Raw genomic sequence first — 14,258 nt, 5'->3', positions numbered from 1 at the left:
TATTTTTTAAAAGCTTTATTTCACCCAAACCTCACAAAAAGCGCCTGACTTAATCCTCAATTAACTGTCTTTTTTTTTTTTAAACTCTGAATAGGTAGATTTAGCAGAGACTCATTTAACCTTCTAGCATGATACAAGAACTCAAAAAAATGAGCTAAAAAAAAAAAAAAAAGTTTAACGTGCTAAAAATGTGCTGCTCTATAGTTAAATGCACTCTATATTAACTATTAAAACAATTCAAAAGCTATTCATAGTGTCTTACATTTAACGGTACAACTGGCTGTTTAACAAAAACAAACAGGAAAAAACAAACAAAAAAACATGAAGACTACACAATCGCAATCTGTTGCTATCAGTAATTCCAGTATTATTATAATTTTGGTCTTTCATATACATTTCAATATACATATCTACTGTTAAAAAAATTATAATAATCTATCTGAACGATTAAAACAGGTGTTTATATATATAAAAAAAAAAAAAAAAAAAAAAAGGAAAAAAAAAAAAAGATTCAAGTTTGGCCTCTATAATGCTGTGTAGTAATGAGGCTGTTTGGTGTGGTGGCTTCAGCGCTCGGTTCCGAGCGAGATGTTGAGTGAGGGGTGGAACCGGACGTGGCAGTTTCATCGAGCTCTACAGTGTTCGGATACTTCCCTGATCAGACAGTGCTTTCAGTTTGGGAGAACAGTCACGTTGAGATCAAGACCACTGAATCATGGCGAGGTCGTGGAGGGAAGAGCCGGGACGGGAGGAACGCTTTCAGCAGCTCGACTCTTCTGCTCTTGGCACAGTGTTTCCTCGAGCGCTTCTCGGCTGCAGGCTCGGCGCTGCTCAGAGCCCCGGGTTTACGGCCGCGTCTGGGGGGTTTAGTGGTGTTGCTGGACTTCTGGGCGAGCGGCGTCGTGGACTGCGGGTCCGAGTCGTCGTGCTCTTGGCAGCACAGCAGGCCGCTGGTAGGGTGCGGGTTCAACGTGCCGTCCTCGTGACTCTTACAGAAGGAGTTGGGACACAGCTGACAGAAGGCATCGGACGGTTTGCCGCACACGTCACAGTGGTGCCAGGGGCAATCCCAACGACCTGCTCAACACATCAACACACATCAGGAAACGACCTTCTCTCATTAGTGCCCTCTCTTTCAAACTCCTGCCATAAACATTCAGGCTGCAGAATATATCCAATTAGCGCATATTGCAAGGTGTTTATGAAAACCCACTCATTTCTCCTTTACTAATTTACTTGGTTTAATTCAACATGGCTTATTTGAAGTGTGTGTGTGGCATCGAAAACCTTTAACTGTACTTTCAATCACTCGACGTGAATTTATAGAATGAATATAAGGAATTGCATATTATAATGTTCAATAACCAATGAACAATGTATATGTATAAAACGTTATTCATTATTAAATTAGTCCGTTTATGAATTGATCTGATCCGTTCTCAGCAGTTACGTGGTGAATATTGCGCTTACCGAATGGCCTCTTAGTTCGATCGAGGCAGGACAGGTGGTACGCTTTAGTGCAGCCCTTGCGGTCACACAGAACCAACTGTCCTCCATCACCACAACGAAAACACTCATCCTCGGATTGCTTCTTTCCTTCACTACGAGCACGCCGCCGCTTGGGTTTCTTCTTCTGTATCTTGGCTTTGGGCTCTGAGGTGGGGGTGATCTGGGACACAGGACACAGTACCATTGGCTTGTTTGGTTTTTTTAGACAATTCTTTTCAAGGGCATTTAGGAATGCACGCACCAAGAATTTGCCTACAGATTTATGCAATTATCAAAATTAGCTAATTTTGTAGCAGCGGATGGGCATCAATTGTCAGAGTGTCAGTGACAGTTGTGACAGTTGCGTAATCTTTAGTGGCAAATCAGCTTGTTTGAGTATTTAATGTATATTATTGTGGTGAGCAGAAAAGCATGTCAGAATGCACGTGTTCTTCAAAGCAGATGCTCTACAGCAGAAGACTAAGTTCCCGGTCTGATGAATCACGATATCTGGGATGAATGGGATGGGTCCGGAATTTCAATTGAGCGTTTCCATCACCTTGTGAAGTCCATTACACAAAGAATTGGGGCTGCTCCGATAGCAACGCGAGGCCCTAGCCAGAATTACTATAGTGTTCCTAATAAAGTGATCAGCGAGTGTATACTTGTTAACTCTGGCTACATCAAAGACAATATCCTGATTTAAACGTGCATTTCTAAATATCACGATTATATTACGCTGGTAAACTTCATGGCTTCAATAGACTTTTTAGACATGATTCATAAATCGCCCGCTTTTCTTTTTAATAGCTTGAATTCACAATATCATATACTAACGTGATACATATTTTTACATGATTGAAAAAGGATGTTTCTAGCCCTTCTGTGAAGCAGAGTAACCAGTACTTACAATAAAGCTGTACTGTTATTCTGGCATCTAATGCTCTTGGTCTTCATATCAAGTATTTGTTATAAATTATAAATGACTGGGTGCTTACAGCAGTGTGTGACTCACCTTGGGTCTATCTCCTAGGAAACCACTGCAGTTGGGTGCATCACAGCGACAAACCGTCTTCTCATTCCCCAGACAGTCCAGATTATAATTAAAAGTCAACTCTGTCCCTAGAAATTGAAATAAATGAATCAAACAAAAAGTCTACATCTAAAAAGCAAACGTTAATATATATTGCTTTTGAACCAAAAGAAAAAGGTTTGTGTTTTTTACAGAATATATTGAATACGGTTTAACAATATAAAAAAAAAGTGTGAAGAAACAAGTCACTGAGAAAAAGAATTTCTTTGCACTAAAACAAATGAATGATTAAAACTTTTAAATAGTAATTTCTCTCAATATTTCTGGAACCTTTTAGAAATGTGTAGTTTTTAACGCTGCAGTCTTAGTAAATGTGAGGTGGCTCCCAATCATACATTACCATAAGCTCCTAAGAGTTATTCTTTATAAAGTAGTTTTTTCCAAATGTTTAAGTTCATGTTGTTTTTCTCCTGTCACCTATCTGTATATTTTGATCATTTATTGCAATAAATACGTCCCGGTGTGCTCACCGCTTTTTTTACCTGCTGGAATGTCACACACAGCGAACAGACCCACACGAGTGTCTCCGTTCACAGTCCACTTCTGAGTCTCACAGTTAGGCTGGCAGCTATGGTTCATGAAGCGGGAGTAGTTCCCTTTTGGGCCTGCATCAATGATCCGGTCCTACATACACGACATTGGGTCATGTGGTGTACAACACTGTCTTCATCAGTTAACTTTACTTTACTTACATGCCACACACACACACACACACACACACACACACACACACACACACACACACACACACACACGACCTCTTTTCATCCTCACTAAACCAGTAGTTTACCTTGTCAATGGTAAGCATGTAGAAATGTGTGATGTCATTTTCTTGGGCATATTTGATCCTGGCTCTGCACTCCTCCTCATCGATTAACTCCCCCACATACTCATTCACAAACTCCCCCTGATTTACAAACATAAATCAGCAGCATTAAACACATCCAGAGAGAGAGATATATAGATAGTGAGTGTGTGTTTAGAGTAACTGCTGGTTCTTACCTTCTTGATGTCTCGGAGTGAAATGAGACCCCAGCCCTTTCCAGCTGTGCGGATGATCTTGGTCTCGGGGTAGAGGCGCTTGGTGAAATCCTGGTTCATGCAGCGATCTCCAGCTGGACAGACCTGAGGGTGACACTCGTACAGCAGCATGCGATTCAGACACTCCGATTCAAAGCTGCATGGCCTCTCATCACTCGGCTTACAGTTGCACTTGGGGATCTCGGAGATGTCCGCCGTGTAAATCTGCACATGTCCAACTGGTTTGTTGACCTGCAGAAAACAAACTGGCATTACCTACAAAGCAACATGGCCGAACAAAAAGGGCATGCATGCATATTATATTATATATATATATATATATATATATATATATATATATATATATATATATATATATATATATATATATATATATTTATTTATTTATTAATAAAAATAAAATAAAAAAATAAAAAAAAAAAAAGGTATGACAGAAATTTTTTAGGATGTATTGTGTAAAATTTTCTACCTTGATATATTTGTATGGAGGAGGTTTCCTGTTGTTCTCCTGAGCTTCTTTAGCTTCTCTCTCCATTTTGACCTGGTTAAACCGAGCCTCGGCCTCCAGCACAGCTAACGACAGGACAGGTAGGGAACAGAAAGATGCAGTGGTAAATAAGAGGACCTTGTATTAAAAAGTTATATATATATATTTTAATATAAATAAATAAATAAATAAATAAATAAAAGGAAAATGCATTACCATTCTTAAAAACCTTCCCAATACCAGTCTTCTGGTTTCTGCTGGCCCTGTCTCCCTCCATATACGGGAAAACTCGGCCCTGGTGGGTCCAATAGTAATCTTTTGATCCGAAAAAATAAACAGGAAACTCGCCAATCTCATGACGTAGGTGCTGGATGTTTGTAGGGATGTTCCTGGGGTGACGGATTTCTGCTGGCCACCATCTGAGATTCAGAGTGGGTCAAAAAGTTAACTATTTTTTAAATTATTTTCTTTTTTTAATAAAACGGAACCAAAAGATGTACCAAGATGATGGGCATGCTTGTAACATTTTTTATTTTATAAGAAAATTATTAGAAAGCTGGAAGGGGGAGGAAAAAAAAAAAAAAAGACCCTAGAAAAGACTCACTGATTGACACTTGCCTGTAATTGCCCAGTTTGACCCAGATAATGTCCCTGTACTTGGGCTTCTTGCCTGAGCGGCAGTCGTAACAGAACCAGCTGCCATCAGGCATGGATATATTTAAACAGTCAGGGTGAAAGGCAGCTGGACATGATTCACAGCACAGGAGTCTGCCACCTACAACAATACAAATACAGGATCACTGCTTAAACATTACTTACTTTGACAAAACAAATTTTTTTTTAATTAAGAGGAATTTCTGAATTGATAAACATAATTCCCAGGCAAGTAGAAACACCTTCTGATCCAACACTGTTAATCAGGAGCTGAAATGTTGCATCTTTATTATATTTTATTTTCCGAGTTCGACCATTTTTCCCCTTGTTTTTATATTATAGCACCAGCACACAATAATGAAATGTACATTTTCGTAGGCTACATTGGAACACCGCCAGGATGTGCTCATCTCCCGCCTTGTGAGATCAGAGTTCAGTTGTCTCAGTGAGTCAGTCACTGTGTTTTTGGTGTTTCAAAGCAAAAATTTAAGCCCGTTTCTCTCCTTTTTAATCGCCATCACCGGTCACTTAAACGGAGCGCATCCGACTCCCCCCTCCACTCGTTGCCACACACACACACACACACACACACACACACACACACACACACACACACACACACACATATATACACACTGCAAAGTTTATACATTACGGTAATGTAAATTGCTGTGTTTTGCTAAATTATGTACAGTCATTTGTTAAATTACAGTATACGACCCCATACTGATCTTCATCCTTATGAAGTTATGATGGGGTCATCACAACGCATCTCCATCCTATAACACGTGGCAATAAAGGTGATTCTGATCTTACAGTTTAAGACTTTCTGCAAAGACAGTTTGCAGAAACACCTAATATACAAATACAATTGCATAATAATTTAAATGTCCCTATGTAATATTACAAAGTCAATATCCAGTAACTTTTACTGTTATTATATTAACAGACTTAGGAACATATATGAAGTGCTGTATAGTGCTTATGGGTTCAAACTATTTTAAACATCAACAGAGAAAATATCGGTAACAGATGCATTAAAGGACCAATTTCTTTGCTACAAATATACTGATTTTCTATTTCTGCACAAAAGAATCACCCAAAACACAACTAGAATTTCCACAATTGCTTCAGTTGGTTTACACTCATATTAGTCTTCGTAAACACTTTTTTAGAATGTCGGTTCTTAAAGATAAAAAGAAAAAGGTGCTCACCGTTGGAGCAGATGAAACACCAGCTGACATTGACATGTGTATGATGTCTGTAGCCTTTTTTAGGGCTGAAGTGATGGGTACATAACATGGTAGTAGGTGTCAACACCTCACTGCCGGCTGCTATGCACAGATCCCCAGTGTGACATGCTACTGGACAGCGCAGACAGCGAATCATCTTCCCTAAAGCATGAACATAAACAATTTGCATGAATATATTGCACCACGAAAGAAACCGTTACGTGTACTGAGTGTACAGTAGCGGGTGTTTTGCTTGAATGAGGTACCTTTGGTGGCTTTTGCTGTGCCACGGCCACTGCAGTGACAGCTGAGGCAAGTGTGTAGTGGGCAGCGGAATCCTCTGTTATCAAAAACGGTCAGCGCACTTAAACGCAAGCATGCTTCATGGTAGAAGCGACCGCAGTGTAAAACGCTGCAGCGCTTCACCTCCCCTTCAGACTTCTTACAAGTGAAACATGGGTGCACGCCTGAAACACAAATATGCTCTGAATATTAATCATGAATTTCACACCTACAAGTAGCTAAAAAGTGGTTAAGAAGGGGGCACTGGTCAGAGCCGGCTCTGGGGTGCGATAGGAAACTCTTTGCTCTATTACTCTACACTGAACAATGTGTAATGAGTACACTCATAAAAGCACATGACATGAACACCACATTCCATTTCAACAACGAAGAGCACTGACTCATTGCAGTTTTTTCCAATATGAATAATGCGGTTTTAATATAAACTATTAGTGAGGCGGCTTTGTGACTGCAGGGATGCTAAACAAAGGGTCTCTTCTTTACCTGTGCGGCAAGCAGTGCAGAGCACCTTGTCTGGTGGTTGGTCCAAACTCATACACTGCAGGTGGTATGAACCATAGCATTGTCCTTCACATGTCACCAGGTCCTCACTTGTCTTTTCACAAACCTTTTCAAAAGCACACAATTTATTAAAAACTCGGACCAAGACCGCAATTCTGCTGCATATAAACATACAGCGCATGTACACTAACCTGACACACACTCTCTTTTTTATTACTGACTGCACGCTCTGCCTTCCTGGTAGCATGGGCTTCATCAGAGGGAGAATCGGGTCTCTCCTGAAAGGAAGTCTGGATCACATTAAAGGAAATGTTTGTTAGAATGCACTAAAAAAAATATTACAAAGGACACTTTACAATTGTTTGCTATTTTAATTCAATAGAATAAAAATAATCGATTTCAATTAGTAATACAGTGTAGTTATTCAGATTTTTATTCTTTTTTAAATTTATTTATAATGACCTTGTATTCACAATGTAAAGGATCGGATCTCTAGCAGTACCTGGGTTGATGGGCTGCGCTTCTTTGATGAAACTGATTTGACTGGTGACTCGTTGCAATCTTCATGGTTTAGCTTCCTAACCCATTTTCCCTTCCTTTTAGGCTCTACTGCCACAAAAAATGCCAAAACACTGTTTTAGAAACACAGCACACGTGAATGAATGACTAAGACATCGAACAAAAGTAATTTATTGGTTTATCTACCGGTGACTGTTGGTTTGGGTCTCTTTCTCTTTTCAGCGATAGCAGATTTCGGTCTCTTTCGCCTTTGTATAGCGACAGGAGGCTCAGCTGTCTGTGTTTTCGAAAAGAAAAAAAAAATACAATAAATTAACCAGGCCATCAAAACATACAGTAAGACATACAACTATAGCCAAAGGCTGATGCATTGGGCATACTTTGGAACTGTATTTATATTTTGCACAGAGCCCATTTAATAAGATTTTTTTTTTTTTAACCCAAATTACTAAAGTGCATTTTTACTAACGCAAGAAAATTAATGTTTCAAGTATATTATTGATAAGCTTGAACCCAAAACATAAACATCGCTGCTCCTTCACTGATCTGTGCTGCCTGTTTAAAAGGGAATCTTTAGAAAATTATCAAACCTTTAACGGCTCGCGCCATTTTACCCCGTCCTCGAGCTTGGCCCTTTTCTTTGGTTGAGGTACATCCTCCACAACGAGATCTTCAAGTGTACGCTTCGAGGCCTTCTTCATAACTGAACACAAAACGGATTTACTTAGATAGCTTAAGAAATCGAATAAATGCTATGGAATACTGTTTTAAAATAAAAACCATTTTTAAAAAATGCAAGACAAAAACCTTTAAAGACAGCATCGTCCTTTTCTTTTTTTAGTTTTCTCTTCATCTTGGAGACTTCGGCATCTTTAACACCAAGCCGACAGGGAACACGTATCAGGCAAACATTTTTTCCAACACAAACTATTCAAACAGGTATCAATGCCAAAAAGGAAAAATAAATTTAAATTTTTAAAAAAAGGACTGCAGAGCCCAAATTCTCACCCAAAACCACTGGCTTCAATAACTCTGTATTTAGTCTTTCAGCAATAACAGCAGATGCTTTAATTTTCTTCCTTTTCAGAGAGTTTGGTGCAGCTGGAAACTTCTGTTTGAGTTTTCTCTGCTTTTTCTGGGTTGCTTTCAAGTGGGGGTCAATTTCAGCAAATAGGAGATCCTACACAAATATTTTATAGATAAACGTTAAAAAATAAAAACATGGATAACATGGCTAATGATAAAATAAAGAAAAAATAATGCAACACCTCTTTCAAAGAGGAGTCTTTTGTGAATATTCCAGATTTATTCATTTTCCTCTTGTTGGTCAAAGGTTTATCTGCAGCAGTGGAAATATCCTGTAAAATAAATAAATAAATACAATTTGTACCAAAAAGTTAAATAAAAATAAATCAGGGTTTAGCAGATTCTTAACTGCACTTACCTGTTCAGAGTCAATTTGAGGGGAAACTACAACAGGAACGACTTTCTTGCTTTTTTTGCAGTGAGCATTCTGCTCCTTGTGGCTGATTTGCCCCTTGCTGGCTGGGGCTTTGGGTGCTTTAGGTGCTTTAGTAGGAAGGGGCGTTTTCCTTTGTGAAGTGCTGCTGTTGGAGCTCAGGGGGTGGGTAAGGTGGTTGCTCATTGTCTGTAGAGTGATGGGGCTGGACTGAGTGGAGTCAGGAGGAGTGAGACTAGCCGTATCTGGAAATTCTTCTTGACTCTCCTGTTTGCACTGAAGTTCTTGCAGCATATGAGAGTTGAACCGTGGTTGGTTGCCCTCATATGTGAAGCTGAACTTGGCCAGTCGCTCCTCCAACGGTAAAGTTACTGCCTCTGTTGCCTGGGAGACGCCCGTATCCCATGGTATCCGCACCTTACGCGGAATCGACAGCTGAACAAAAGAAAAGGAAATAGCTCTACAACGGGGGTACCTCAGTGTATTTCTGCTTTCACACAAAGATGAGCTACCATGTTTGTTTGGTTATTTGTATGTTTGTGTACATACATACATACACACACACACACACACACACACACACACACACACACACACACACACACACACACACACACACACACACACGCACTATATTGGCAAAAGTCACCTGGTCATGGGTATGGTATGTGCTTTTTTTAGAGCATCGCATTCCACATTCAGTAACAATTTGCTCTTATATTTCGCTCCACTCTTCTGGAAAGATGTTCCACTACATTTTGGAGTGTGCTTGTAGACATTTGTGTTTATCAGCCATAACGGTGTTAGTAAAGTCAGTTACTGCTGTAGGTGAGGTCCTGAGGTGCATACATATGTATACACACACTGCCCGTCCAAAGTAAAAGTCACACACACTAATATTTCATTGGACCACCTTTAGCTTTGATTACGACACGTATTCGCTGTGGCATCGATAAGATTCTGCATTGTTACAACATTTATTCCTGTCCAATGTTGCAGTAATTTTTCACCAAGATCTTGTATGGATGAAGGGAGAGTCGGACCTCTGCGCAAAGTCGCCCTTAGCACATCACAAAGATTCTCAATGGGGTTAAGGTCTGGACTCTGTGGTGGCCAATCCATGTGTGAAAATGATGCCTCATGCTCCCTGAACCAGTCTTTCACAATTTAAATCCGATGAATCCTGGCATTGCCATCTTGGAATTTGCCCGTGCCATCAGGGAAGAAAAAATTGATTGATGGAATAACCTGGTTATTCAGTATATTCAGGTAGTCAACTGACCTCATTCTTTGATAATGTTGCTGAACCTCTTGTAGACCTGACCAACTGCAGCAACCCCGGATCATAGCACTGCCCCCACAGGCTTGTACGGTAGGCACTAGGCATGATGGGTGCATCAGTTCATCTCTTTTCTTACTCTGCTGCACCAATCACTCTGGAACAGGGTAAATCTGGACTCATGAGACCACATGACCTTCTTTCATTGCTCCAGAGTACTTCTTCACGGTCCATTGCAAATTGAAGCCTTTTTTCCACGATTAGCCTCACTAATAAGAGGTTTTCTTCAGGCTACACAGCTGTTTAGTCCCAAACCTTCAAGTTTGCATTGTGCGTGTGGAAATGCTCTTAATTCACTATTAAACATAGCCTGAAGTCCTGCTGTTTTTGTTGTTGTTTTTTTTAATTCGATTTCAAATTTAAATACATTTTTTAATAGATCTCTTTTTCTGACCACATTTCTTCCTCAAAGATGATGGTTCCCCACTATACTTCCGGTCTTTAATAATGCGTTGGACAGTTTTGAACCCAATTTTAGTAGTTTCAGCAATCTCCTTAGATGTTTTCTTTGCTTGATGCATGAAAATAATTTGACCCTTCAGAAACAGATTAACAACTTTTCCACGACCACAAGACGTGTCTTCGACATGGTTGTTTAAGAAATGAGAAGCTACTCACTGCATCAGTTAGAGTTAAAAAACTTGTTGCCAGCTGAAACAATCATTCATGCAGTAATTATCTAATGGGAGGCTCTTACTTGCTTACTTAAATCCAGGTGGTGACTTTTTGGACGGGCAGTTTGTGTACGCACGCTGTGTGTGTGTGTGTGTATATATATATATATATATATATATATATATATATATATATATATATATATATATATATATATATATATATATATATATATATATATATATATATATATATATAAATAAATAAAACATGTTTATTATATATAATTATTATACAATATAATACTCTTTATATAATAAGTCAAGTAGCAGTGAACAGTATCAGTACCTTCTTGTCATCAGAGCGGACAGTGGATTTTTTATTTCCGCAGCACAGTGTTTGATATTGGTCTCTCTCAGAGAATATTACCAAGTTCTTCCCAGCAATGTATCCTCTCTCTGGTGTGTCGCTAAAATACTGTACATGGAACAATAATCCTCTGCACTTGTTTGCTGTTGAAGAGAAAAATTTGTGTTAATCAAAGGTTTAAAAAATAAATAAATAAATAAAAAAACTCTTTCCACTCTTTCTCTGGTCCTTACCTTTCTGTCTGAAGTGAAGTTTGAACTCTGGGTCTGTAGTGATCATGCATGGCCACCATGGGTATCCAGACGCCTTAGCCCAGACAACATCTCCCACAGAAAACTGGACACTGGGTTGCTCCTCTGTCAGCAATGTCTGCACGTCCTCCATACTCTGAACACTCGTATCCCCCTCAGCATCCAGTATAGGCTGTGAGGGGGGGCATCAAAATGAGTATTTAGATCATGCTTGGGGTGATGCAATTGTTAATAATTTGAATTTCTCTTTTTTTAGAATGACATTTTAATTGCACAATCCTGACTACTGAAGTAAAGGCTTGGTGTCAGGTGCATTTCGAAACATTTTAATGAAGAAATTTCAATTAGTTGTTTAATTTGTTTTGTTTGATATAGAAATTCAATGAAAATTAAAGATGGGTGAACACAGAAATCAAAGAGATACCATAGCGTCTGAAGTTACACAGGTCGGTACAGCAGCATCTCTGGATTCAGAGGTCAGGACATCAATCTCAGGAGCAGGGTCATATGACTCTCTGGGCTTGTCACGTGCTTCTATGATAGTGTGTGTGAAAGCTGATCTATCACAGCCATTAATCACGGGGTCGATAGGGTGCCGTCTGCTCGGTGGCACTTTTTTCACTGGTCCCCTTAACTTGCTTCCTTCGTTGGCAATGCTGGCAGGAGCAATCATTCCTTCTGATAAACTTAAAGCTGCATTCGTATCCTCTGTGCCCTCTTCTCCATAGCTAGCTTCATACCTGCTCGACGTTGGCGACTTTCCATTGGGCAAATGTTTGGTTATTTTGAGTGTGAGCTCCGGGGAGTCTTGCTTCCTTTGCGGGCTGCTATGCGGAGTTCCCGATTCTACTGCTTTACGGAGGGGCGATCCGGGGGGAGACGTGCAGAACTTCGACATTGTCTCCTGATCAGAGTTGAAGAAGCAGGTCAGATCCAGGTGTTCGTGAGCGTGGTTAGGGTTGCCCATCTTCTGCAAAACCCCATCATGGGGCGTGGCGGCTTTATCCATGAGAAGAGCTGGATCTGTGCTTCCATCGCCTCGTCCCTTACATCCACATGGAGATTCGGACAACTGCTTCATACTGGTGGGGGTCTTTGGCTCAGGCATTGCAGGTAAAGATCCTCCCTTACTGTCCATCGGTGCCACTCAAAGATCTGGTGTAAGATAGGGCACAGACATTGTTGTATTTATTTATTTATTTACTAATCACTCCATCCAACAATAGATTAAATTATACTGTGATTTTTTTTTAAATAATAAAATCACTGTAAATCTACCCAACAGCTGTTGAAAGGCTTTGGGCTGATAACAGAGGCAGGAGAAAAGCTCCACACTGCTGCACCTGTAGCCGCTGAAGCATGGGGGCTAACCTGCCAGAGCACCTCGGGATCAAGGAATAAACCTGCATTATACTAAGATCCGATTTGATCGAGTGTACTTTCTAACACATCCTGTCAGGCGAGCAACGACCACTTGCACCAGTGAATCCGAGGATCCATGTTAAACGAAATGGGGATCTGGTCAGTAAAGATGGCTTCCCTCTTCAGTGTGCAGGGAGAGAGAGAGAGAGGGGGCCCGGGTAGAGTCATACCGAGTTAAAGCACTGGGATTTCGCTCATTTAGAGGCTTGTTTTTGTGTGTGTGGGATGGGGGGTGTAGATGCTGGATCATTTGGGATCATGGACGGAGACACCATCAGACCCTCAGACACTGAGTGAGGATGCGAACCTCTGACCACATGCTGCACACAGATATTTGACAAATCAAACACGCGAAAATCGTGTGTCTGAATCACTTTTAAAACACGACCAGGTTAGAAATCTTTTGTCATTCAAAACGCCCACTCTCTCTCTCCCTCTTTCTTTCTCTCGTTCACTCGAGCTAAGGGAAACCTATTGATATTAATAGCCTTCAGTGACAAAAAAAAAAACCGAAGCCCGAAGCCTCGCTAATGCTCACATACACTTTGAATAAAAGAGCCCACTTTAATGCAAATACACCCCTCACAATACTGAGCCCAGAGCCCGGGTACACTCAGGGTACTGCTTATATGAACCACCATCTAGTGTGTGTGTTTCAAATACACTCCAATCCAGTGCGTTAGTGGCGGACTGTGAAGGCGCTAATAGGGACAAACAATAACAGAACACACGCTAGCATTGTGGCTAAAAATGCTCCAAAAACAGCTAACAAACAAGCAGGCAGCAGTTAAACTAACCCGAATATAAACATAGTAGTTTAATGGAGGGGAAAAACCAGATTATTCGAGGAAGAGAAAATGAAAGGCGGTGATATAATGTGTCGGTGTGAATGTCAAATCTGAGGAAGGCAACAGCTAATCTGCCTGACAAACCAGGTTCGAATGCTAGTTAGCCTCCTAGCTTTCTCTCTCTCTCCCACACACACACTCGTACACACTCAGACACATTCCAGCTGCTTTAATAACACGCCGGTTTCTTTTCGCAGGAACGCACCGGTCCCGCTCGTGCAAACCCGAACGGTGCAGTCGTGCCCCGGTGTGTGTTATTTTTCAGCACATTATAATAACCTGTTCGAAGCATTGCGGCTCCTCCGACCCTCCTATTCATTCGAGTTGAAGCTTTGCGGGGAAACTCGCCCCAATCAGCGCGAAAAATACTCACTTCCGATTGGCTGGCGGCTGCCGCTCCGTTCACCCGGCCTTTTCAAATGTGTTCCGCTCTCCCTCGCTATACGGCATCTTACAACAAAAAAAAGGAGAGAAAAAATATCCAAGCCCCGGGTGGGGGGAAAAAACATTAGCGGGTTTTGTAGCTCACGCTAATAAACGCGATTCGGAGGTAATTGGTTATTATCGCGTTGCTCCGAATCAAGTCGAGGCCGAGAAGCGAAACTTTAGCCGCCAACAGAAATGAACAAAACTGGAG

The 14,258-nt window shown here is 40.7% G+C and overlaps 1 protein-coding gene across 4 annotated transcripts; it reads right to left on the bottom strand.

Moving 5' to 3' along the window:
* Window positions 1-14,258, bottom strand: nsd2 (nuclear receptor binding SET domain protein 2). 4 transcript variants are annotated; one of them, XM_046877660.1, is made up of 24 exons: window positions 13,901-14,258; window positions 11,776-12,506; window positions 11,334-11,523; window positions 11,080-11,243; window positions 8,763-9,212; window positions 8,587-8,676; window positions 8,327-8,498; window positions 8,126-8,188; window positions 7,909-8,021; window positions 7,505-7,595; window positions 7,302-7,408; window positions 6,991-7,089; window positions 6,782-6,905; window positions 6,262-6,462; window positions 5,978-6,157; window positions 4,728-4,884; window positions 4,326-4,528; window positions 4,092-4,195; window positions 3,584-3,853; window positions 3,372-3,488; window positions 3,064-3,205; window positions 2,504-2,610; window positions 1,471-1,669; window positions 1-1,077 (listed from the first exon to the last, which is right to left on the bottom strand). In XM_046877660.1, the coding sequence occupies exons 2-24, from the start codon at window positions 12,487-12,489 to the stop codon at window positions 689-691; spliced, it is 4,446 nt and encodes a 1,481-aa protein (XP_046733616.1). In that variant the 5' UTR covers window positions 12,490-12,506; window positions 13,901-14,258; the 3' UTR covers window positions 1-688. The 4 variants fall into 4 exon arrangements, with proteins under 4 accessions (XP_046733616.1, XP_046733608.1, XP_046733634.1 ...); XM_046877652.1 differs by having other exon boundaries at window positions 13,995-14,258; XM_046877678.1 differs by having other exon boundaries at window positions 7,302-7,405; window positions 13,995-14,258.

This window comes from Silurus meridionalis, chromosome 2, assembly GCF_014805685.1.
Source record: "Silurus meridionalis isolate SWU-2019-XX chromosome 2, ASM1480568v1, whole genome shotgun sequence".
NCBI classification, from domain to species: domain Eukaryota; kingdom Metazoa; phylum Chordata; class Actinopteri; order Siluriformes; family Siluridae; genus Silurus; species Silurus meridionalis.
Note: the sequence above shows the minus strand (reverse complement) of the source record. Positions and strands in the feature narration are given on the sequence as shown.

Coding starts and splice junctions, on each gene's coding strand:
- nsd2 (XM_046877660.1), bottom strand. CDS start 12,489: ATGGACAGTAAGGGAGGATCTTTACCTGCAATGCCTGAGCCAAAGACC. Junction 3,206..3,371: donor ACATGCTTACCATTGACAAG/GTAAACTACTGG, acceptor TCGTGTATGTAG/GACCGGATCATTGATGCAGG. Junction 2,611..3,063: donor TGTGTGTGACATTCCAGCAG/GTAAAAAAAGCG, acceptor TTCAATTTCTAG/GGACAGAGTTGACTTTTAAT.